The 26,425-nt window shown below is 48.4% G+C and overlaps 2 protein-coding genes across 2 annotated transcripts in view; both read right to left on the bottom strand.

Moving 5' to 3' along the window:
- Positions 1 to 26,425, bottom strand: part of Cep97 (centrosomal protein 97kDa) — a 132,570-nt gene that overhangs the window by 33,783 nt on the left and 72,362 nt on the right. The gene's annotated exons all lie outside the window — the stretch shown is intronic.
- LOC119174838 (uncharacterized) lies at positions 24,508 to 25,893 on the bottom strand. The gene is made up of 3 exons (XM_037425938.2): positions 25,741 to 25,893; positions 25,213 to 25,447; positions 24,508 to 25,004 (listed from the first exon to the last, which is right to left on the bottom strand). Exons 1-3 carry the CDS (start codon positions 25,784 to 25,786, stop codon positions 24,653 to 24,655), a joined length of 633 nt encoding a protein of 210 aa, XP_037281835.1. The 5' UTR covers positions 25,787 to 25,893; the 3' UTR covers positions 24,508 to 24,652.

Here is a 26,425-nt window from a genome sequence, read left to right as displayed (position 1 = left end):
GGTGTATTCAGAGCTTCAGCAATTCACTTGCGTGTGTTTGTGCGTGCGTGTCTTCTGAACTGAGTCAGAAAAGAGGTGTGTGGACGCATATACACTCTCAAAGTAAAATGTGTCACGGTCAACGCAATGTCAAAACGACTGATTTTTCGTCCTGCTCGCAACATCATGCATGCGGGCCTGCGGGTGCCTTACGTATATACCGTCACCTTGACCAAGTTCTAAAGAGACGGCGCGTTTTACTACATTTCAATTAGGCCTGGGATTCGCGACAAACCAGAACAAAATGCCGCGCTGAAACGTTATTTGAACGACGTGCCGAAAACGACACGGAAATGCCGGCAGATCCTTCTGAACGATGTTGCTGACGCGTGTACATGCGAAATTCTAATACAAAAATTATTCATGATTCGAGGCACCGCTGTAATCTCCAACTGTGTGCATGTTCAGTTCTGTTCGAGAGGGTCAGAACGACGTCGTCCCAGTGAAGACGTGTTGCATACTTTGCTGCAGTGCCTTATAGGAAGCAATAAGCACCGTATTTGCGCGATTGTAGCGCGAGGGGTGACTTTTCATTGCGCCCGAAAAAAAAATGTTATTACGATTTTCGATTGTAACGCGAGTGCCGACTATAGGTAGCAACAATCTAGAAAAACAAACAAAAACACGTGTTACATTCGAGTAAATACGGTAATAAAATTGGACACTACGGAAGATTAGAGTTCACGTGGTGAAATGTATACGATCGAAACACAGCATGCGAGCGCGCGATGTCAGTCCGTGGTAAGCCCAAAGCGAATTTAGCCCTAAATACCTGGACTTGTCACACACGAATGCTCACCCCCCCCCCCCCCCCAAAAAAAAAAAACGCCTTATTTTACACGCGCCATGGGAACCGATGCCAGGCGAAGCGCGCGGATAAAAGGCGACTGTGGTGCAACATTTCTGAGCGAAACGTTACGAAATCACGCTAAAGAAGCGTACAGACGTTGTACACGCACATAAATGTTGACCAGCTGTATGTTTTGTATAAGCCAGTTGTTGACAGTCACGTAATGATGCCAATCGCGACACCAGAAGCTGTAATCTGATATGCAGCACTTGTCCTTGGGAGGATAGCCCTGGCTAGTGCTATATATACGCAGACCAACTTCACTGGACGGCGCTTAAAACCGACGTTAACCCGACGTGACGTCTGCATCATTCATAGGAGTACATAAGTAATGTTCGTGAAATTAGACAACCAGCACAGCACACAACGATTCACGTTTTACCACCATTGCGCCTTCATACAGGATCTTCAAAGCAGCCTCACGACTTGGCGTGGCTCTGGTGTTACGATACTTGGTCGCCACGCAGAATGCCTGGGTTCGGTTCCTGCTGGAACATTGATTTATTATTCTTTGCATCAGTCGGGTCGACGCTGCTGGCGTCAGTTTTTCTTGACGCCCTCGCATTTATGTTACCGATGCCTGTTCTCGCTCTTCCAGGGCAGATATGTTCCGGAGCCCTCCGCTACGGCGTCTCTGATACTCATATGGTGGTTTTGGGACGTTAAACTCCACATATCAATCAAATCAATCCAAGACAGATATGAACTGTTAACCACCTATGGCGCATACCCGCATACCACGACCGTATGCTGGTATGTGCCCTACAACGGAGTCAAACCACTGCTTGAAACTGCTTAGAACAAGAAGACAAAAAAAAAAACACTGAATGAATGCCGTGTAGTGGGACGAGTCTGAGTAGCGCAGGTAGAGAGGCAAATTAGCTGCACATTTTGTAAGGTAAGTGGCGCGAAGCTAGAAACACGAAAAAGAAAAGGGGGGGGGGCACGAAAGAGAGAAACGAGCGCCAATTTCTTAGACATAAATGTTTTTATTGAAATGCCGGAGATGATAGCCCGGCTACTCGCCTGACAGGCTACTCCAGGCGCTGTGTGATGATTGATATATTACATAGAAAAGAGGGAGAGAAATCTCGGTTTACTATGAGAGAAAAGCTGAGAGGTCGGGACCTAGATCAATTTTCTGACCAGCTATGGACTCAGCGTTTAGAAATGTGCAGAAAAGGGAACATAGAAGAAGCGTAGAATCGAGCCAGGCGTAAAAAATATGCGAATAGCGCAACGAACGATATCTTAAAGGCCCACCCCTCACAAATCACTCAGACATATTTGGTCATAATCGACAGTATAGAACCGCCAACAAAGTGAAAGGGCTGCGTAGGAAGGAAGAAAAATGGGAGGAAAAAAAAAACGGCAGCGAGGTTAACCAGCCTATAGGCAGCCGGTTTTCTACCCTGCGCATGGGAGGGGGATTGGGGAGATGTATGATAGAGAGGAGAGAGAAATAAACACAGCACATTCGGCAGCACACGCGCGCACACTCATTCATCGTCCAATCTTGTCTTTCTTGGTGTGTGACATGGCTGTTACAGCCGCTTGTTCAAGTCCGTGTCGCGTAGGAATTTCAACAAAGCTTTTGTCGCCTTCCGTTGCAATGTCTTCTAAATGGCTGCGTAGGTTCGCGTGTTGCCCTAGGTGCGCGTAAACTGGGTCCCTCGCTGATTTGCAAAAAAAAAGTATAATTATGGCGTAGTGGGCATTTAGCGACTGCACTTGCAGTAAACTCTCTCTAGCTCAGTTTGAGACTGCCACTGTTACGCACATAGACTATCACTTCCTTGCAGCACGGTTGAGGCATCCGCTGAGAACCGAAGCTATAGGCCATAGCGTTTCAGATTACGATAGGATAAACGCTATCGTGTTCTTATACACTTGAAGGCGAAGCTCAAGCGTTCTTTAAGTTTATTTGCTTTTTTTTCTTTGTACAGACCTCCCCGAATAGGCGTTGATTAAGGGATCGATTTCCAGACCAAGACTTTTTTTTTTTGTTGTTGTTGTTGCTGGGAACTTGGAAGGTTTACTTTCCGAGAAATCTGCATGGGTTTCCTTGTTTGTGCAAACTGGGCGAACTGTGCATTGAGTGAGATATACGGGATAAAACTGTCATTGTTGATATCCCAATTTCGCAGCCTGTTTAAAGCAAAGCAAATTCTAGCAGTTGACCACATGTCTAGAACATAAACTTGCAGTACGTTTGAGCTTCACCTTCAAGAAAAGAAGGTGGCAGCGTACTTTAGGATCATCAGCACCTGATTTCCTTGCAGAGTCGCGCTATCCAACTATGTGGCTGCTTTCCGATTCTGGTGAAAGTTGTACACGGTACAGAGAATCGTTACTTTCTGTATTTTTTTTTTGCGGTTTATGTCCTCTCTTTTTTAAAGCACACCAAAAACGAGAAGAAAAAGAAAAAAAACCCAGAAAAACAGGGCACACGCATGACGGCTTATACAGCAGGGACAATGCAGAATCATCCCGGAGTCCACCTGTCGACTCGCAAAGTGACAAACCCCCGTATTCTAGAACCTCCCTCCACTCAATGCTTCGCCTTCACTTGAGAAAGCCGATGGGAGCGCCATCTATAGTCACGCCAAGTCACTGCATATCAGCAATAGTCTGCTGAGATTCCCGAGTAGAGCAGCGTCATTTTCAGCCGAGTGGTGACGCAGTGCTCAACTATGAAGCGCCTATTGTGATGAGTGCGCACACTAAACGCGTTCACGCTGTTGCGACACAGCTTTGTCGCGAAGGTCGCCGCTGCGAGGAGGAAGCAGCGTTTTGACGCGACACTCTTGTAGGGGCACTAAAGCGCTACACTGAATGATTACAGTTGTTCCTCCAGAAATCTTTCATCATCGATCTTGTCACTAAGAGATTCATTCTAAGACGGTCAACGCCTTACTCTTTTTCAAATTTCGCGCCAGAATTCTAGCCCCTGAATGGCAGTGTGACGTCGCCGAGTTTATTTCTCGCATCTTGGGCCAGCTGGCTCAACGAAACTTGACGAAACTTGCTATGTAAAGCCGCTGGGTTCCTTCAAGCACGACGCAGTTAATTTTTACCGATAAAGAGATCTCCATTACAGCATAATTTGTAATATTGATGCAATTATGGGGTTTTACATGCAGGAACCACGATGCGATCGTAGGCACGCCCTACATATAATGGAAATGAACGCAGGATTAACCTCTTTAACGCGCACCTAAATATATATATATATATATATATATATATATATATATATATATATATATATATATATATATATATATATATATATAGAGAGAGAGAGAGAGAGAGAGAGAGAGAGAGAGAGAGAGACGCACAAATAAAGCACCAGCTAATCTTTGAATCTTGAGCGGAGATCGCGCATACAACACAGGAAATCAGCTTACGAACATTATAGTACGTGGATAATAAACAGGGTCACATATGTAAAAACACACACACATTTAACAAGCAACACCATCCTAAGAAATTTCAAAATGATGTCGGAAAGGCAGTCAATGTATCCGATAATAGTCATCGTTTAATCCAATCCGCACATGTGATGTGGGCAACACAACGGTCAACACATGATAGACTTCGGCACACATAAGCGCCATGACCGGGAATCGACCCCGGGCTGTCGAGATTAGCAGCGTAACACCCCACTTAATAATATCCTAACACGACAGCTTCAACTTTGTGACTCCCCTACGCTGTGGTATAGTGGCTACGGTACTCGGCTTCAGACCCACAGGTCGCGGGTCCGAATCCCGGTTGCGGCGGCTGCATTTCCTATGGAGGCAGAAATGCTTTAGGACCCGTGTGCTCGGATTTGGGTGCACGTTAAAGAACCCCAGGTGGTCGAAATTTCCGGAGCCCTCCACACCGGCGTCTCTCATAATCATATGGTGGTTTTGGGACGTTAAACTCCACATATCAATCAATCATCAGCTCTGTGACGTCACGAGAGCTGGGGCGCATGCTTCAGAGCGGCGTCGCCACACGTATACTCATTACGCGAACTGCCATCTCGCGGTTCGAGTGATACATTCGGTACTTTTGAATGATACTATTTAATAATACGAGAAAACTGTGTTACTTTCCGAGTGTTCCCTTCTAATGATCTGTGAGCCGCGAGTGCCTCCAACCAGGTGCTTTCTGACGCACACACGGACGGACAGGTGGACGGGCGGCGGGAGTGATCTTGTATTGTGCTGTCATGTACTTATTATTTGATTTGCATACACAGATACACAAGGACCCAGAAGAAAGAGGGAGAGGGCAAGCTGGCAACTGCCACCTTGAAGGGCACAACGCCTGCTCACTCTTTCGGGAGGAGGGAAGAAACAGAGGAAACAAAGATTAGAGGGGAGAAAGAGGAAAGAAGACGAGGAAGAGAAAAAAATGACGAAGACTGACGAATATGAGTAAAAAACACAAATAAAAAATAATAAAAACGGAAAAAAAGAGACCATCTATGAACAGGGTGCCTGGTCCGTTTGGTTCATAAATGTAGAGAGAGCTCGGTGGGCCTGGTCGCGTCGGGAAGCACTATATACCACTCGGAAAGAGGTAGTCGTCTAGAGTCGCGCACTTGAGTCGTAGGAATTCATATTCATTAATCAACAAAGACCGCTGCGTAGCAAATGCGGGACAGTGCACTACGAGATGCTAAAGTGTTTCGCAGGAGCCACAAGCTGCGCACAACGGGCTGTCCACGCGCCCTTGGCGGAGTAATCGTTCACGCACCAGCACAGTGCCCACTCTTAGTTTGTACAACAACGCTCGGGAACTACCGGAGGCAAGCCACGGTCACGAACACGGGGAGGGAAAGATCCATTCGCCACACGCTGGTCTGGGTGCTGCTTTAGGAGGTGTCAGCGTATAAGCAGACGAGCGTTGTCCATCGTACATGGAATTCCCGGACAGTCACAGCCATCGTGGTTGCATGACGAAGCAAGGCGATCCGTCTCTTCATTGCCCGCAACACCCACGTGCGAAGGTACCCACTGTGTGTACTTGATTGATGTACACATACAGTCGTTTTTTTTTTTTTGACGATTGATGTACACATACAGATGCTTTCGTTTTTCGCTGTGCAGGTGTTGCAGTTTCGGCTTTGCGTAGCGTGCGGGACGCCGTACAAGGCTCAACCCTAAAAAGCTTCGCCTCGAAAACTTTCTCTGAAGAGGCGGGAGTCGAACCCGCCCAACCACGGTTCGAAGGTGAACGTCACAACCATTCGGTTATCGATCGAATGATTGATTGATATGTGGGGTTCAACGTCCCAAAACCACCATATGATTATGAGAGACGCCGTAGTGGAGGGCTCCGGAGATTTCAACCCATTCGGTTATCGAGGATCGCTAGCATAGCGTAGTATAGTAAAACGAGGGGGTGCGAAAGAGAAGTGAGAGTGAAGAACATATATGTGAGGACGAGGAGGGGTCAATGGAGAATGGGAGAGAGTAAAGCATAGCATAAAAAAGAGAGAAATAGAAAAAAAAAGGAAAGAGAGGCAAAGATAGAAAGAGAGACAAAAAGGTATAGAAAAAAACAGAGAAAACAGGAAAAGATACTAAGAGAGGAGGAAAGAAATGGACCCCCCCCCCCCCCCCCCGAAAAAAAGGCCACCCACTTCCGCACTCCCTACAGGCTTAGCACTACTATTGCGAGGGTACCCAAGTTTTTTCTAATCGATTAATTATTACTCGAGGTACACGACGAAACCAAGTATCACGTTGCTATGCTGCACAACTACGTCAATGTTAAAGACAACTTTACGGATAGGTATGAGTGCCGTCATACTAAACCAACAGTGTTACGGTAGACGCCTACGCACGAAAACAGTTGGGCTGGTGCGTACGATGTTTAATGGTCTTATTAATCCGCACCACGATATACCAAAAATTGGCAGATCCCACGTACAGTATAGGAGTCGATAATATGGGAAGCACGAATAAAAAAAGGTTGATATGTCATTTTAAAATCAGCACAACGTTACGAGGTGGAGGTAAATGATGCCGTACATGACTTCCGTGTCATGACTATCATGTTTGAATGTGTCCTTTACCTTCGTCATCTATTCACGTCACGTGATACCAAATTTAGTATATATGGAGCTAGCGAAACGACCACGAGCACGCTATGAGCGTGGTACGTTGTCATGTTCTTACATGGCACGCGTGTCAGGATTATTATGTTGGACCCAGTCATATACTTTCGTCATCCATTGACGTCACTTAACACCGAGATTGGTATATGCGAAGCAAGCCAAACGGCCGCGAGCACATCATGAAGGGCCCAATATATATATATATATATATTGTAATGAATTAATGAATCTGCATAACGGACGCTCTGCTGGCAATGAAGAAGACGACGATGATCGTTGGCTGCAGTAGTAGCTCACGCACGCCGCTCGCCATTAGTCAGACCTGCCTGATAAAGCATATTTTGCCAAGCTGCGTCTGAACCTTTTTCGACGTACAACACCTCTATTTCAAGTGGTGGAGGAGCCGGGGTTCCCATCAACCTGGAACTTCGCAATCGGACGCTACCCTCACCATTCACCATGACTGCTCCTGGCCCTTCTCAAGCTGCCTTACCAACGACAGTCTACTGTACTGGCGTGCCTCGGCAACGCGACCCACCAATTTTTCGCGGCAACGACGAACAAGACGTCGAGGACTGGCTCGTCGAGTATGAAATCGTAAGTGCTTCCAACAAGTGGAACGCCTGCGACCAGCTCACAAACGTGCGCTTTTACCTCGATGATGTGGCCAGCCTCTGGTTCAAGAACCACGAAGGCGAAATCACCAACTGGTCCGCCTTCAAGACCACCATCGCCGCGGTCTTCGGTCGTCCCGCCGTGCGCCGGCTTCGCGCGGAACAGCGTCTCCGTAGTCGAGTCCAGCGCAGGGACGAGACCTTTACGAGTTACATTGAAGATGTCTTGTCTCTTTGCAAGCGCGTCGATGAATCTCTAACCGAACGCGACAAAATCAAGCACATCATCAAAGGAGTTGACGACGACACCTTCCAGATGCTCGTCGCTAGGAACCCACAGACCGTCACCGATGTTGTCCAGCTCTGTCAAGAGTACGACGAGTTGCGTAAGCAGCGTGTCTCGACGCGCAGGGCCGCTGAAGATACGGCTGAAGTTTCCGCCCTCGTGCCCGACGTCACTGCTGATCACACCGTCTTACTGCCCCACATAAAACAATTCATTCGTGAAGAAGTTGCGCGTCAGCTTTCTCTTGCGGCTGAAGCATCCGCGCCAGTGACCTCGTTAGACCCACGTTTACGCCAGGTCATTGAGACACAGGTCACGCAGGCACTGCCTCCATCGCCACCCGTCCCTACGCCGTTGACCTACGCTGCCGTCGTTGCTAGACCCCCAGCCCCACCTGTCTCTGGCACATACCGGGGCACCGGGTCCTCCTACCCTACGACGCTGCCTACATACACGGCACCCCATCCCGTTTCACCACCTGCACCTTCTGTCGTTAACCCATGGCGCACCTTGGATAATCGACCCATCTGTTTCGCATGCGGTTTCGTGGGACATATAGCACGCTACTGTCGCCGTCGCAACTTCCAGCCTCCAGATCATGGGAATTCTGCAAATTACCAAGCTGCCCAGAATCCCCAGCGACCATCTTCTCATATCACCGACTCATTGTCCCCACGACGCCCTGTCGATTCTCGCCGGTCATTACCAGCCCGTCGCCGATCTGTCTCCCCGATGCTTCGGCGCACGAGCCCCGCTCGAGAGGAAAACTGACAGCCGCAGTTCCGGAGGCAAGAACTGCGTCGTCGTCGAACTTTCCAAGACCTCCTCTTTGTCCGCCCAACGAAATTGATGTGCTAGTAGAAGGTGTTGCTGTACGTGCACTTGTCGACACAGGCGCCGTCGTTTCTGTAATTAGTGAAAAACTGTGTCGCGATTTGAGAAAAGTTACAACGCCGCTTACGAATCTTGCTCTGCGTACAGCCACCTCCCATTTCATCGCGCCGACAGCTCAGTGCACAGCACGCGTTCTTATTCAAGATGTTTGGTACGCTGTCAACTTTGTTGTTCTCCCACGTTCATCTTACGACGTCATACTAGGATGGGATTTCCTTTCTACCCATCAGGCCCTCGTCGACTGCGCTCGTGCTGAACTCACGTTGACGAATCCGTGCCTTGATATCGACCACCACAGTCCCTCAAAAGTGTTTGCCACAGCTGACGTCCACATTGCGCCGTTGTCCGCCGTCCTAGTGCCTGTGTTTTCCCCTGCTGCCACTAACTCGACGCTCCTGTTCCAACCAACTATATCTAGTGTGCAACACCGAACCATCGTCCTCCCGTTTGCCGTCATCAACTTTTCCAATGGTTCGGCGGTACTTTATGCGTGCAACGTTTCTGCTTGCCCATACATCCTGCTACGCGGCGAGTGTCTGGGGAGCCTTGAGACCTTAAATTGTATTTTCGAAGACCCGATCTATCCAGACAAGCCATTCTTACCGACTTGTGCCATTACACCCGCAGCTAACGCTAATGAACCTATGGATGTATTCCGCAAGTCCATTGATTGCAACCTCACGCCTGGGCAGCAGGAACAGCTGATCAAGCTCCTACAGCGTTTTCGGGCCTCGTTTGACCACAATCAGCCTTCCTTAGGTCGAGCGTCATCTGTTGTGCATCGTATAGATACCGGTCAAGAGACGCCATTACGGCAGCGTCCATATCGTGTGTCAACTACCGAACGCTGTGCCATTAATGAACAGGTTGACGACATGCTGACACGTGGCATAATCGAACCGTCAAGCAGTCCCTGGGCCTCTCCAGTTGTGTTGGTGAAGAAGAAGGACGGATCCATCAGGTTTTGCGTGGACTACCGACGTCTCAACCGAATCACGCGCAAAGATGCGCATGATTCGGATGCCTTGGACTGCCTACAGGGAGCCGAATTTTTCTCTTCTTTAGATCTGCGCTCTGCATACTGGCAGGTACCCATGGCAGAGGCCGATCGCGAGAAAACAGCTTTCATCACGCCCGACGGGCTCCACGAATTCACAGTGATGCCCTTCGGCCTCTGCAACGCGCCGGCTACTTTCGAGCGCATGATGGACTCTATCCTTCGAGGCCTCAAATGGAACGTTTGCCTGTGTTATTTAGATGACATTGTCGTCTTTTCAACTGATTTCGCAACCCATTTAACCCGCCTCGAGAAAGTACTCACGTGTATTTCTGCCGCGGGGCTGCAACTGAATCTGAAGAAGTGCCACTTCGCCGCTCGAAAGCTTACGATCCTTGGCCACGTGGTTTCAAAAGACGGCATTCATCCTGACCCTGCCAAACTTACAGCCGTTTCAGCGTTTCCCAAACCGACCACCATGAAAGAGCTCCGAAGCTTCATAGGCCTGTGCTCTTACTTCCGGCGCTTCGTTCGCAATTTCGCGACGATCATCGCTCCTTTGACCAAGCTCCTCGCCGGCTCCAGAGACCTTTCAGCCTGGTCTGCCACCTGTGACGATTCTTTCAATGAACTGCGCCGCCTCCTCACGTCGCCGCCTATTCTGCGACACTACGACCCATCGGCACCCACAGAGATCCACACCGACGCTAGTGGTGTCGGGCTAGGCGCTATTCTTGCACAGAAGAAAGACGGCTTCCAAGAGTACGTGGTTGCCTACGCAAGCCGAACTCTTAGCAAAGCCGAAATCAACTATTCCGTCACTGAAAAGGAATGTCTGGCCATTATTTGGGCGATAGAGAAATTTCGACCTTACTTGTACGGACGCCCTTTTGACGTCGTGACTGACCACCACGCCCTCTGCTGGTTGTCGTCACTGAAGGATCCAAGCGGTCGCCTCGCCCGATGGGCATTACGCCTCCAAGAATATAATATTCGCGTGGTCTATCGTTCCGGCCGGAAACATTCGGACGCAGACGCCCTATCCCGTTCGCCCCTACCCCCTGACCCAGACTGCTGTGAACGGCTAACCTGTGATGCCACTGCCGTCACCATCGCCGACATGCCATCAGAGCAACGCAAGGACCCGTGGGTTGCTTCGATTCTAGACATCCTGGCTGGGCGGACGGCTTCCCCCCCTTCTCGCTCGTTGCGTCGGCAAGTCGAGCACTTCGCCACTCGCGACGACGTGCTGTACCGACGCAACTACGCACCCGGTGGACGTCAGTGGCTACTCGTGATTCCACGTCATCTGCGATCCGAAATTTGTTCCACGTTTCATGACGACCCCCAATGTGGACACGCAGGTTTCCTGAAGACTTATTCTCGCATACGTCTCCGATATTACTGGCGTGGCATGTACCGATTTATACGACAATACGTTCGGGCCTGCTCGACATGCCAGAGACGAAAAACTCCCCCTTATCACGCCAGCGGTACCTTGTTACCCTTACCATGCCCATCTCGACCATTCGACCGCGTCGGCATTGATATCTATGGTCCCCTTCCCAACACTGCTGACGGTAACCGCTGGATCATAGTTGCCGTCGACCATCTCACGCGGTATGCCGAAACTTCATCCCTTCCCTCGTCTACAGCAAAAGACGTTGCGACTTTCGTACTTCACAACATCGTATTACGTCATGGAGAACCTCGGGAGTTACTGAGCGATCGTGGTCGCGTATTCTTGTCAGACGTCATCACAGCATTGCTGCGTGAGTGCCACGTCGTTCACCGCACTACAAGCGCTTATCATCCCCAGACCAATGGAATGACAGAGCGCTTCAACCGCACCCTTGGTGACATGCTGTCTATGTATATCTCGTCAGACCACTCCAATTGGGACCGAGTGCTCCCGTTTATCACGTTCGCCTATAATACCGCCATTCAAAGCACTACTGGGTTCTCTCCTTTTTTCCTCCTTTACGGACGCGAACCTTCTTGCACTATGGACACCATTCTTTCGTACAAACCTGACTCCTCAGAGTCCACGACTTTGTCTCAAGCCGCTACATACGCTGAAGAATGCCGCCAACTGGCCAGATCATTCACAACCCAAGACCAAGGACGCCAAAAGCACCACCATGACGCATCAAGTAACACTACTTCCTACGATCCAGGTTCACTCGTCTGGCTGCATGTCCCTTCTGCTACACCTGGCCTTTCTACCAAGTTGGTCCCCAAGTATCACGGCCCATATCGTGTGCTACAAAAAACGTCACCAGTGAATTACCTCATTGAGCCACTGGAACCATCTTCTGACCAACGTCGTCGTGGCCAGAAAATTGTCCACGTCTCGAGACTTAAGCCCTGCTACGACCCTCCCGTGTTTACTTGTCCATAGGTCGCCAGGATGGCTCCTTGTTTCGCGGGGAGTAATTGTAATGAATTAATGAATCTGCATAACGGACGCTCTGCTGGCAATGAAGAAGACGACGATGATCGTTGGCTGCAGTAGTAGCTCGCGCACGCCGCTCGCCATTAGTCAGACCTGCCTGATAAAGCATATTTTGCCAAGCTGCGTCTGAACCTTTTTCGACGTACAACACCTCTATTTCAATATATATATATATATATATATATATATATATATATATACTTTGATGTAGCGTTGACGCGCGCGCACGCAAGCCACAGCGACGCTACCTTAGCAAAACGCGGTCGCCACCTGGCGAACGAGTCCTACGGACGCGAATCACAACGGCTCCGGCTCAGGTCCATATTCAAGAAGAATTTCTTCCTGGCGACCTGTTGCAATGATGGGAACTTGTTCCTGACATCACCACTGTCAAGCCTTTACCGGACTTCAACCTGTAAGTGCGCTTTTAAACGTCTTAACGCTTTCAAAAGTTCTTAGGCGAGGTCCGCTTCACTAACCCTAACAAGCCGGGGACGCGGCTTGGACAGAACGCCGCCCCGCTTTACAGCGGATGGCGAGCGTCTCGGTCTGCGAGCGTCGCAGCCGACGAGAAGCCCTCTCGCTCCACGGACCACATGATAGATACGCAGACCAGCCAAGACGCCGATACGCCAGCTAGCAATGAGCACAACGCACATCCATGGATCACTATTACCAAGAGAGCGAACAAACGCCGACAGCTGCAGCCCCATACCGTACCGACTCAACAGCTACTTAGCACGCCGTCTGAGCCCGCTCTACGCCAGAGCCGGCCTAAGACGCGTCTACCAAGAGTCCCACCGCTCCCTGCCGAGGACTACAAGCTAGCAATCCGTCCCCATGGTGGATTAAGTCTGAGCAAGGTTAGCCCCAAGACGTTACTTCTCGCCGTAGCTCATGCAGCAAATATACGCAGTGAGAAGCCTGATATCGAGCTTCGTGTTGACGAAAATCAAAATGTGTTAACAATAAGCACCTCATCTGAACACATCGCCACTGCACTTGGACAAATCACCAAAATTACAGTGCACGCAGCAACCTACGACATCACCTCTTATGGTATTGCACCTGATATTTCGTGCAAAGGTGTGGTCAACGGAATGGGCCATGAAATCACACCAGACGACTTCATGACAGAAGTTGAAGTACCGGGCTACGAGGTCCTTACGTGCAGACACCTCGGCGACTCCGGAACAATGGTGCTCACGTTTTGTGGCAAGCGAGTCCCTTTCTTCGTCAACGCGTACGGACAGGCTCTTCGCTGCTATGTCTACAAACGGACTATTCCCCACTGCAGAAAGTGCAACAAAGCAGGACACCGCGACGATGTGTGCCCACGGTCTCCTGGCACACCGAAATGTCGAGTGTGCGGGGATTCACTATCACCCAACAACCACGAGTGCCGCCCTTCTTGCATGCTTTGTGGTGGCGACCACCCGACGGCTGCCAAACCATGCCCAAAGCGGTGTTTGCCACCAGTCAACCGACGCAAACCACCCCGGTCAGCTACTCCCACCAGGAAGGCCCAGTCACCATCCCCCAGCCCTGGACGACAGAGCAGTGCGTCCGGGAGTGCAACCAGGCGAAGGAGCCATTCCAGGGATAAGTCGGGGCCCATGCGAGGAAACTCGTCATCGCGGAGCGGTTTCGCTGGCCAGCAGGGATCTCAAGGTTGGCACACGGACGGGACAATGCATCATCATGGCCAGCAAAGCGGTTCCCACGAGAAAGCACAAACGGTAAGCTGGGCACGGCAGTTCCCTCCTCTCCCTCCCTCTCCACATCAGTCCCACCCCCTCAAACAAACATCAACGCAGCAAATAACACCACAACTCATGTCAGTGGACACTCAGCTTCACCCTGATATGCCGCCAACTATACGGCACGATCCGACTATTGCACACGAGAGGCGTTGAACGAAATGGCTACTTTTTAAGGAACGAATTCACAGCTATGATGCAGGTAGAAATGCAGAAAACGAAGGGTAGCATTATGGCTGAACTATAACAGCTCCACTCCAACAATTGATCCAGCAGGCCCTGCAACCTGCTGTCAAGCAGATTGTAACGGATGTTAAAATGCAGATATCGGCTGCACTTGACCAACTTCATATTGCGCCATCTCCACCAAAACGCACCACGTCTCCGACACGTGAAGCACAGCGACCGCATCCTTACATACGCCCTTCCCGTTTCCTATCACCGTCCCGAAAAAAACCGTCCCAACAGCCGCAGCTGCTGCAGTCCCGCTTCCCACCACCCTCCACCAAGATTTAGCACAGTCAGAAATGCCGTGTACTACAGAGGCCCCGTTATTGCATGATCATGGCGAGAAACCGTAGGTCAACGCGTGACACCCCTCAGCTCCTACGTGTATGGCAGTGGAATTGCAGGGGGGGGGGGGCGGACTCGCTCGCTGGATTCCGTGCCGACCGGTTGTGCCCCCGCGATCTCCAACGTCAGCGTAGCTCTGGCCGACTGGGCTGGCCCTACGTCATCTCCTGACGCCGACCTTCGACAACAGCGCAGCTCTGACCTACTGGACTTGCCCTGCGCCATCTCCTGACGCCGACAAGAGCTCTCGCAAGTGGTGTCCCGTCCTCGGACTCCTGTGACCATGTTTTAATCTTTCCCATCTCTCCTATCCCCTCGATATGTCCTCGCTCGCTGGCTTAGCGCATCTCTCTCTCTACACCTTTATTCCTATCATTTTAATCTCTCCTCACCCCCATCCCCTGTGAGCTACTGTTGAGGTGTCGCACCGTGATGCAGACAGTTACGAGGCTCACTTTTCTTTTCTTTTCCCTCTCTTAGAATCACTTAAAATTGCAGGGGGCATCGTAGGAAACACGGAGCTCTAATGCAATTCATTGCGACGCAGCGGATTACTCCCGATGTCATAGCGTTACAAGAAGTACAATGTACCCCTACGCTTCCGGGTTACACCACATACACGGACGTAACGAACACACGGCATCGCACAGCTACATTAGTTTTTAAGCATGTCACTGTCATAAAACACACCCTTCAAAGCACCTCCATCTCGCACGTACTTCTCGAATTAGTCCCGTGCTCTCGCTTCAGTAGCAGCCTGTATGTGCCTAACGTTCACAGTGCACCTAACGCCAGGAGCAATGACTTCGGTCATCTATTTGCACAACTATGCAAGTTGGGTAAACACATAGTTATTGTAGGAGATTTCAATGCCTCCCATCCTCGCACACACCTTCTGGCTCAGCAGATAACTCAAATTACACACATGGTCCAACGCATCACCAATCACAGGAGAGGCATCTGTGAGAAGGATGTCCTTCGCTTAGTACAAGCACTCATAGTTAGTCGGCTCACCTATCATCTTCCCTCTCACAATCTCACACTAGCTCAAATAAAAAATATGGACATCCTTCTACGGACAGCTGTGAAGGCGGCTCTCGGCTTGCCTCCACACGCATCTACACAACGCCTCCTTCAACTAGGAGTCCACAACACCGTAACCGAATTCGTCGAGGCCCAGCACAACAGTCAGCTCCAACGGCTCAGACAGACCCGTCAGGGCTGCGCCATCCTGTCTCGTCTTGACTACCCGATTCCCCAAGATCCGCACAAGTACCGCGACATAAACTTGCTTCTACTGTCCGCGCACTCATCAAAGTGCCTCCGATTCCACGCAATATGAATCCCTCCCGCCACGCCGGTCGTCGACGTGCCCGAGTTCAGGCTATGACACGCGTCATTGGTGATGGTACCACAGATTTACAAGTCCTTTACACTGATGCGGCACGCTACCCCAGAGAAATCAGCCATGTGTTTAGCCGTGATAGACAACACAGACGTCCTTGTGGCGTCTGCCACACTTCGCACTACAGACAGTGGTCTGGCAGAGGAGGGAGCTCACGCTCTGGCAATTGTTCACGCTACGACACTGTCACATGACTTCCCTGTCACAATTGTAACAGATTCACAAGCTGCTTGCCGTGCTTTCACTCAAGGACTTGTGGCTGCACATACACACAATATCATTTCTTCTGTCTCACCGTCCGCATTACGTCCTGTGCGTATCGTCTGGACTCCTGGACACGCCTCTCTCCATGGTAATGAACGCGTTCATGCGGTTGCCCGAGCTGACCGGCCGGGCTCCATTGGAAGAGCTGTCCAATCTAGACGATGCATCGACAGAACCACTAAACTAAAACGCTACGCTGGAGTACTATCGACAGAGCCGTTACACGTATCTTCCCCCCCCCCCTCATCCTTCACTTAACAGAGCAGATGATGTCGCTTGGCGGCAACTACAGACCAATTCATTTCCTTGCCTTTATATGCTAAATCGCTTTCATCCGACGCTCTACCCCTCCTACTGCCCCTTCTGTGGATCCGTACCGACGGTGTACCACTCCACGTGGGAATGCTCTGCCCCACAGGGCGTTCCTCCCATTCCCGATCCCACGCCTTCCTCTTGGGAGTCTGCAATGCTCAGCTTACGCCGGCAGGAACAGCAGCAGCTGGTCCAGCGGGCTCGCAGGGTCACGCTAGGCGATGGAGCCCTGGACTGAGGGCCCCACCCAAGGAAGGCTCAGTGTGTATTTGTTAATATTAGAAGTATACTCTCTCTCTCTCTCTCTCTCTTAGCAAAACGCGAGCAATCTATAGTCTGACGCCCGGCGCGACCGACGCGACCAGCGTCAGTCAGCACGGCCCGACAGCAACCGGTGCGAAATGCAGCGATGCGTTACCCAGACAACACCGCGTCTTCCTTTTGTCGTGACGGAGGGACGCCGGACGCGCTGAAACGCGCGTGCGTCAGTTTCAGCGCGTCAAAGCAACGCAGCGTGGCGAGCGCCTGGGAGTATATAGCAGGACCGGCGCTTAGCGTCGCAACGCCGGCGTGCCGCGTCGAAATGAACGCCGACGAGCACGCGCAACGCGTCACGTCGAAATGTATTGGCGCCTTGACTGTGGCATGTAGTCATGTTCTCACATGACACACATTTCATGGTTAACATGTTTGCACCAGTCACATAGCTTCGTCATCCATTGATGTCACGTAATACCAAATTCGGCATGTGTGAAGCTAGCGAAACCGCCACGAGCGCATCATGAATGTTCCATGTAATCATGTTGTTTCATTACACGCATGTCGTGATTATCATGTTTGTATATGTCATTTACCTACGTCGTGCGTTCGCGTCACGTAATACCGAGTTTGGTACATGTGACGCTAGCGAAATGGCCGCGAGCGCATCATGAGCGTAGCAAGTAGTCATGTTGTTCCATGACATGCATCTCATGTTTATCATGTTTGCACCAATATCATACCTTCGTCATCCATTCGCGTCTCGTAATACCAAATTTGGTATAAGTGAAGCTGGTGAAACAGCCGCCAGCGCATCATTAGCGTGGCATGTAGTCATGTTGTTACATGACACGCATCTCAAGATTATCATGTTTGCACCAGTCACATACCTTCGCCATCCATTCACGTACCGTAATAACAAATTTGGTATATGTTACGCTAGCGAAACAGCCGCGCGCGCATCATGAGCTTGGCATGTAATCATGTTGTTACATGACACGCATTTCATGATTATAATGTTAGGATCTGTCGCTTGTCTTCGCCATGCAATCATGTCATACCATACCAGTTTTGCAACATGCCATGTGAACAAAACCACCGCAAGAGCTGCAGGACCATGAAATGTAAATCATGCCATTCATGACATCCATGTGATTTTGTTGTTATGACTAGTCAAACATGTTCTTATATACGGTCATGTTATGGCATACGAAGTTTGTTATGTACACCATTATCGAAACGGCCAGGAGAGCTAAATGTCGCAGGCGTCTAGATAGATAGATAGATAGATAGATAGATAGATAGATAGATAGATAGATAGATAGATAGATAGATAGATAGATAGATAGATAGATAGATAGATAGATAGATAGATAGATAGATAGATAGATAGATAGATAGATAGATAGATAGATAGATAGATAGATAGATAGATAGATAGATATAGATAGATAGATAGATAGATAGATAGATAGATAGATAGATAGATAGATAGATAGATAGATAGATAGATAGATAGATACGCTCAAAGTCGCCAAAGTTCGCTAAGAAATGCTTCGCATTTAAAAGCAAGAAAATATCGACTAAACGCCAAGTTGGCAGCACCCAGAAGCCTTACGGAAAGTAGTCTATAAGAGCGAAGTGAAATGAAACTTCGTCACTGCCTTATACGCGACCTTTGAAGCTTACACCATGACTCAAGGAAATCGGCACGGTTCATCGGCCGGGTAACCGTACCGGCTAGCGCGATCCCTCAATTCGAACACGTGTGCAGCTGGCAATCTGCGGATGATGAAACCACGTACGGAGAGGACGTAATTGCTGTGAGAAGTGTCCCGCGTTCCTGAACGATAACTCAGACGGCACGCTAGGACAACCGCATCGAGCCGCCGCTTCCCTCCAATTCGCGATAAGTACCATCTTATCTCTTCTTATCGTAGAGTCCCGACGTCATTACAAAAGGCTGTCTTGCTCACTTTTATCTCTCTAATTTTTTTGTGAATTCACATATTATTTCTTTAGGGCACGTGTACCAAACGGCCAAGTCCCGCGTGCAAGGCTGTGCGCGTTCTTCACAACGCTGACAAAATGTTGTCGAGTCGCCGTTCAATCAAACGTGCGCGCAGATAAGCACTTTAAAGAACACTTCACCAACGATACGCATTGAATGCGGCTATCATCATTACACGTCTACCAGTGCATTTTTTTCTTCTCACGTATCGTCCCACTCGATGATCACCAAGCGCTATACTATATTGTGCGCCGAAGCGACGAAGGCGGGGACACACGGAATGAAAGCCGCGCGTCCTTGACGGGTATTTACGGAGACAATTTTGTGACGTCACCAAGAGCGTCATTACGAGACCTCAACGAGTGGATAGACGTACCGCGTTGCACGGCGTAGAAGTCGCGCTTGCTCTTTCGCTGAGAAATGTAACACAGCGCTATAATTGCTGTATCCTCCTCACGTCATCTGTGTACGTCTCTTTCAAATGAATGGAAAACCGCCGCATACGATCATATCGCCACGTTGTCGTTCTTATAAGAACACGGAAAGCTGCGCACGTGCAAGCATATAGTGACACCCTCGATTCAAGGTCTCCTTACTATAGTGATGCGAAAGCAGTGTAAAAAATAAGTTGGGGAAAGCAACATCATACTTAAAACGGAGTGAATATAAACGAAAAGGTGTCTTGAAGAAGAAAAAGAGAAAAAAGAAGAAAAAGAGAAAAAAGAAGAAAAAAGAAGAAAAGAAAGAATAAAAAAAGAAAAAGAAGAAAAAAAGAAGAAAAAAAGAAAAAAAGAAAAAGAAGAAAAAAAAGAAGAAAAAAAGAAAAAAAGAAAGAGAAGAAAAAAGAAGAAAAAAAGAAAAAAAGAAAAAGAAGAAAAAAGAAAAAAAGAAGAAAAAAGAAGAAAAAGAAGGAAAAGAAGAAAAAAGAAGAAAAAGAAGAAAAAAGAAGAAAAAAGAAAGAAAAAGAAGAGAAAAGAAGAAAAAGAAGAAGAAAGAAAAAGAAGAAAAAAGAAGAAAAAGAAGAAAGAAAAAGAAGAAAAAAGAAGAAAAAAGAAGAAATAAGAAAGAAGAAATAAGAAAGAAGAAAGAAGAAAGGAGAAGAAAGAAGAAAGAAGAAGAAAGAAGAAGAAGAAAGAGAAAGAAGAAGAATAAAGAAGAAGAAAGGAGAAAGAAGAAGAAAGGAGAAAGAGGAAGAAGAAAGAAGGAGAAAGGAGAAAGGAGAAGAAGAAGAAGAAGAAGAAGAAGAAGAAGAAGAAGAAGAAGAAGAAGAAGAAGAAGAAGAAGAAGAAGAAGAAGAAGAAGAAGAAGAAGAAGAAGAAGAAGAAGAAGAAGAAGAAGAAGAAGAAGAAGAAGAAGAAGAAGAAGAAGAGAGCGTTCGCTTTTGTGAATAAAAACTAATTATAGGGATGACTGAATAAATATTTATGGAATACAAGGATGACTGTGGCCTCCTTACTGTTTTGTTAAAGGGGAAGCGGGGCTATAGAGTAATAAGACGAAATGAGTTTTCCTAAGCGCCCTATCGTGCGCCGGTGAAGTCTTCGTTCGCAGGACCGCTGCGAAACGGCTGTACGGGCGTAATACTTCGCATTCTGTGTCCTTTCTAAAAGACTGTTAAAATGGCTCAATAAAGACGGGACACACAGAAAGAAGCGCAATACAGAGCCGATTTCGATCATTGCTTCGAACGCAAGGCCTTTCACGGCGCACGCATCAAAGTATCACAAGGACGATCAGAAGACATACGAGGATTTCGTGTGTGTTCTGTCTTTTATTTTCTGCTTAACCTTTTATCCACACCGTCGCGGGTAAAGTGAGCCCCTTTCGGATGCCCATGTTTGCACGCCCTGCCTTTTTATAGAATGAATATATTTTCCAACACGCTCAGTTCCCTGTTAATTATTCTAAGTTTTGCAAGGAATACCATATGAGAAGTAATGGAGGTAAGCTTTTCTTCCCTGTCGGTTTGTTTTCCTCACAAGGCGCCACTGAGCCGAGGATTGGCTGGCAAATAAAATAACACGCAATCGCGCGAAGAGATTGCGGCGCGCGCTTGCGGCAAGAAAAAGCGACAACAGCTGGTTCGCTTCTTCTGTGTTTCGTTTTCTCGTTATAAAATACGTACTCCGGGAATTATGGGTGGGCTAAATTTGCTGGGCGGGTAATGACAACAGGAAATATTGCGCACTGCCTATGCTTATGAACATATTCGCCAAGTGCAACCGAAAAAAACAACAACAACAACCCAGTCTTTCCAGGTGGCACGTGAACATAAGCGAAGGCGTTTGCCTCAACAGAGCACTCATTTAAATTACTTGGACGCACGTTCTCAATCGATTGCTTTCTAATGGTATGGCATTAGGTATTTTTTTCCGTAATTCGGGGGAATTTGTAGTAGGCAGAATAGGCTTATACATAATGAAGAGAAAGTTGAAAAATCCCTAATGGGGCGTTTTATAAACCGATCTACAGTTTTATATTTAAAAAAAATATTTCCCAGCTTAGTTGCTTCGGAAGCTGGTTAATTAACCTCATTAAGCATTTAAGCAGCCAGCAAAACAAAGTGTGGCTTTCTTTATACAATAGTCATCAACGTGCATTTAGTCACGCTATCGTACAGAGTATGTCGACGTAGTTTTAACTCTAGCCGGCTAGATCTATAGCAGGGGCACCCGGTCGACGTTTAATGACGGCAACCATTCGTTGGTGCGTGTCTAACAGGGCAGCGTCGCGATTCCGGCGATGAAAAAAAAAAGCACTGGATACAATGACACAATCTAAAAACATACAACTCGAAGCGAGCTAGAGCCGCGTGTGAGAAACGCACCCGCGATTTCCCAACGATGGCTCGATCGAGTGCTGCAGCACTTAGAGTTTCCCAAAATTAACTAGAGGGCACTCTGGCGCTGCGATCGTTCAGAGACCATTGGAATGATGGGTAGTACACACATTTGCCTAGTCTTCGTACTTGCGGGCGGCGAATCGCATTGCGGATTCGTTTATTGCTGGTTACGGTTTTGTTTTTCAAGAAAGAACGAACCCTTTTGAACTTAAGGACTTGATTCAAAATAGTAAGCTTAAAAGAATAAGGTTGTGAAGCGCAAACGGTGAACATTTTCTAATTTATGTTTTCGTGAGAAAACAGCTCCAAGCCACGCGAACACACACGGAGCCAGACGCAGGCCAGAAGTACGAAAATTAGACAAATGTGTGTACCACCCATCATTCCCATGCTCGTTGAAGCGCCGTGTGTTGCAGCTCCCATAGACACTAGCGCCAGCGTTCCCTCTAGTAAGTATTGTGGGAAACTCAATGCTGCAGCAGAAGCGCGGCCCGCAAGTGTTTCGTTAACTGCGGGCGCACGCGTTTCCGCGCCGACCCGCGTCGATCGGAGGGAAACCTTCAGCTGTCAGCGCAGCCCGCTTCCCGCCTCTTCTTTGTCTGCACGTCGTATTCCGGGCCGTCGCTCGACAGTTCACACTGACTTTCGCTCCTAGACTTTGCACGCGTGTATACTGCAACGGGCAGTCTGTTGAGTACAGCTGATCAACCCAGCCGCCAGATGGCAGCACCACTACTCCCAAACTCCGCAAGTGCACACACTTCGGGGGTGGAAGGATGCGCAGCGAAGTTCGACACGCAATGCGACGCGCGAACTTTTGGGGGAGACTATACACATCAGTACCGTACATACGTGAATGCTAAAGCGTACACACCTCTACCTGCTTGCTACACGCGTATTCACAATAAACAGCTTACTTAGCTCGCATCGCCCCGCCACGGTAATCTAGTGGCTAAGGTACTACTCGGCTGCTGACCCGCACGTCGCGGGATCGAATCCCGGCAGCAGCGGCTGCATTTCCGATGGAGGCGGAAATGTTGTAGGCCCGTGTGCTCAGATTTGGGTGCACGTTAAAGAACCCCAGGTGGTCGAAATCTCCGGAGCCCTCCTTTACGGCGTCTCTCATAATCATATGGTGGTTTTTGGGACGTTAAACCCCACATATCAATCAATTACTTAGTTCGCATCATTTGAATTGTGGGTTCACTCACTTATGAACGATCGAGCGTCTGATATCGAAGTCGGTCGTAAACGAACGTTTGACCATTCACGGTTTATCATACGGCTTCAAGACTATATCTTCACGACGTAAGCCGGTAATCGGCCCGGCTGACGCAGCTAGACAGTAGAGGGCGAATGCGGAGCTGAGCGCGGTAATGCCGTCCATATCCTCCTGAGACCCAGCGTGAGTTAAGGATAATGATTTTTGGTGAAACTCCCAAAAATGACTTTTCTTGGTACGATGGTAAAAAGTGTCATCCAGTTTTCTGGCATCGTACATTGCTTGGGCGTGGCCAATTGTCCAATGTATTGGACATCGGGTCTGAAGGTGTCTCTTGTTGGTTGATGATATTGGAGCAAGCATGAAAAGAAATTGTTTCATTTATTATAAAAGAATGCACACAAATTAAAAACTTTGTAAAATATTTATGGACAACATCATACAAACGACGCACAAGAATGGAGCTTGATTCCAAAAGAACTTGTGGAAGAAACACTTTTTGCACGACTTTCATAATCGCAACAATTCCACGTACATTGCACCCCGAAAAATATTCATGTAAACGGTCGTACTCTTCATACAATCCCAACATCATTTCGAGTGTGCTTTCTCAAAGCAGTGCCTTTCTTTTGTGATGCAAAAAAAAAGTTTGCATTTGGTACAAAAAAATTTAGTTTTCATTGAGCAGCCCTCCCATCTACAACGAGCAGCATTGGGGATGTCGGCAAGCCTTGGCATGTGGCCCACGGTTTTTGTTCTCACCTCACTTGGAGGCAGGGGAGCTCGTTTTTTTGGAGGAGACCAGAGTGCGTCGTCATCGTCACTGCTCAACTGGCTCATCTGGGCCACACGTCACTGCTCAACTGGCTCACGTCAGCGACTGACATCCGAAAGTCAAGGAACATTAAAATATCTTTTTTCTGTTTGCGCAAACTGGACATGTCTTGCATGTACAAGATCCAAGCGTTGCAGAGTGCGATGTCAAACAGGTGAAAAATACAGCGTATCGTCCACTTCTTTACACGGGCTTTTATACGGTAGAAGCTTAGCATGCGGTCGGCCATATCGACTCCTCCCATGTTAGCATTGTATGCCTGGACAATGTGGGGCCTCGGGACATCTATGTGCCTTTTTTCTTTGGCACACCAGCGTCTGCAAGTGTCTTGTGGTTCTTTTCCATGCAACGACGACATCAGTGTCACCGGCTTGTTGTCATACCATCTGACAACAACCTGTTTATCGTCGTTTCGGACCCACATCTCTGATGCGCCACGACCCCTCTGTTTAAGCTGCGATTCCGACGAAAGCTTTACAGTCTTTGGCACACGATTGTTCATAACTGTGCCAGTTGCTGCAGTCCCTTTTTTGGCCAGCTTGTCGAGTAGCCCTGAAGAAGTGAAATACCTGTCGAAAAAAAGCTTCGTTCCTTTGGTTAGACTCTGTGTCAGCCTCAGTACCGCGGATTCACCAATGCCTGAGCTCCCAGGGTGAAGAAGCGACTTTTTTCCCTGATAGATTTCAAAGTCAAGGATAAAGCCAGAGGGACTAGCCAACACAAAGTTTTTTAACCCTTCTGGGTTAGGTTTCCTTGGAACAAACTGCTTCAGGTGGGTACGCCCAGTGAAAGGTATCATTTGCTCGTCAATACTCAAAAGTTCTTCGGGAGGAAGACGCAGACACCCATTTTGTACCTCAACAACAAGCGGCCGTATCCTCCACAACCTGTCCTGCGCTTTCGTGGCATCATCTACGTCAAGGGCATTCACAACTTTGAGTCGCGACCTCAGTGTGAAAAAACGCTCTCTTGTCATGTGGTTTGCAACTAAAGGCACCTTCGTTCGTTTTGCCCAGTACATACGAATTTGAGGCTACCCAAGACACGACATTGTGATCGAAAGAGCAAAAAAATACTTTCAGCTCTTCAGGAGTCGTGCAAAGGCTCTTCCCGGTCTCGACCACATGTGCAGTGTTCATAGCGGTAGACATCGTCTCCCACATTTCATCCGAAATGTATTCTTGAAAGTACTCGAACGGTCGCCACAGGGCTCGCACTTCACCGCTGTCTGAGGTGACGTTGAAGTCCGGCAGCCATGCCTGGGGAGAACTGCAAGTAAAGGGGGCTTATTTGTTTATTTGTTTTTTTTATTTATTTATTCACTCATTGATTCATTTATTTATTTGCTTCTTACAAGAAGCATTACAAGAAGCTGGTACTGTGCTAGAAAAGACATTTCTCAAACGACGAGGGCGAAATATTTGTTTTGAAATTAAGGTAAGCTCGCGTCTTCGTCACCAGAAATAGTAAGTCATACCTGTCGGTGGTTTTCCAAAGCGCGGCCCTTTTTGGAGCAGCAGGTGCAGTGTGTACGGGTTCCTCGTCACTGCTGTCAACATCCGGTTCTAAATGTTTCTCCAGGTCATCCAAAACGGCAACGTCCTCAGGCGCTTCTTCATCGCTGTCAGACAGGTCCAAGTCGGATGATTCCCTGGCTGCAATTCTTTCGAGTATTCGCTCGGCCGTTTCGTCACAAACGCGTGGTCGGTTTCCTGTAAAAAAACAGTAATAACACTTTTACCAAAAAAAAAAACGAGACAGCGAAATACAGGCAGATCATTAAGCAAATAAAAACATATTGAAAGAAACGAACGGGCAAAAAAATGTGGGTTCGGTCCCGTTGTCCAATAAATTGTACATACATCACTATCCCATGGAGATGTAGAAACTACGGATGCAATTCTGTACCCGCCTCGCAAATTAACGCGTTCTGGGTACGTTATACTTTCTTTCTGGTCGTAAAAATCATGGCAAAAGACTCGAAAAGTAGAAAAATCTCACTTACTTTCACGCACGCTGCCGTAAAATGCAGCGTTGCTGAAGGCTGCCATCTTGACTGCGTCCCACCAGGCTTGCTCTCGACCAATTTTTGTCCCACGCCGCTGGTGGCGCTAGTAGTTGTCCTATTTGTTGGACAGCCGGTTTCAGGGGCGTCGGAACAGCCATTATTTCTGTACTTTCCCAGAACCGTTGTCCAATAAATTGGACAAAATCTCCATAGCGGGGTCTCAGGAGGATATAGCACGCGCTGACCTCTGAGAAGGCTCCCAGTATAGGCAGAGAAGACTCGCGACGCGCGAAACACTGCCGGTGACGCACGCGTACGCACGGCTGTCACGGACTCTCCTCGCCCATCTGCGGCGTAAACAGGGCGCAGTCCTTTGTGCAGAGCGCGAGTGAATGCTCTGTTGACGTTGTTACATACGCGACGCATTTTCGTATGAAGAGAGAACGCCGTCACAAAGACGAACAAAAAAGCAAATCAAGAGCGAAATAAAGAGAGAAAGTAATTGAAATAATGATAAAATGGGGGAAAATTGAAAAGTATGACTCAATATACTACATTTAGTGCTCAGATTTGGGTGCACGTTAAAGAACCCCAGGTGGTCGAAATTTCCGGAGCCCTCCACTACGGCGTCTCTCATAATCATATGGTGGTTTTGGGACGTTAAACCCCACATATCAATCAA

Source organism: Rhipicephalus microplus, chromosome 5 (genome assembly GCF_043290135.1).
Source record: "Rhipicephalus microplus isolate Deutch F79 chromosome 5, USDA_Rmic, whole genome shotgun sequence".
In the NCBI taxonomy this organism is placed as follows: Eukaryota; Metazoa; Arthropoda; class Arachnida; order Ixodida; family Ixodidae; genus Rhipicephalus; species Rhipicephalus microplus.
The sequence above is the reverse complement of the archived record's forward strand: the minus strand, read 5'-3'. Positions and strand labels throughout refer to the sequence as shown.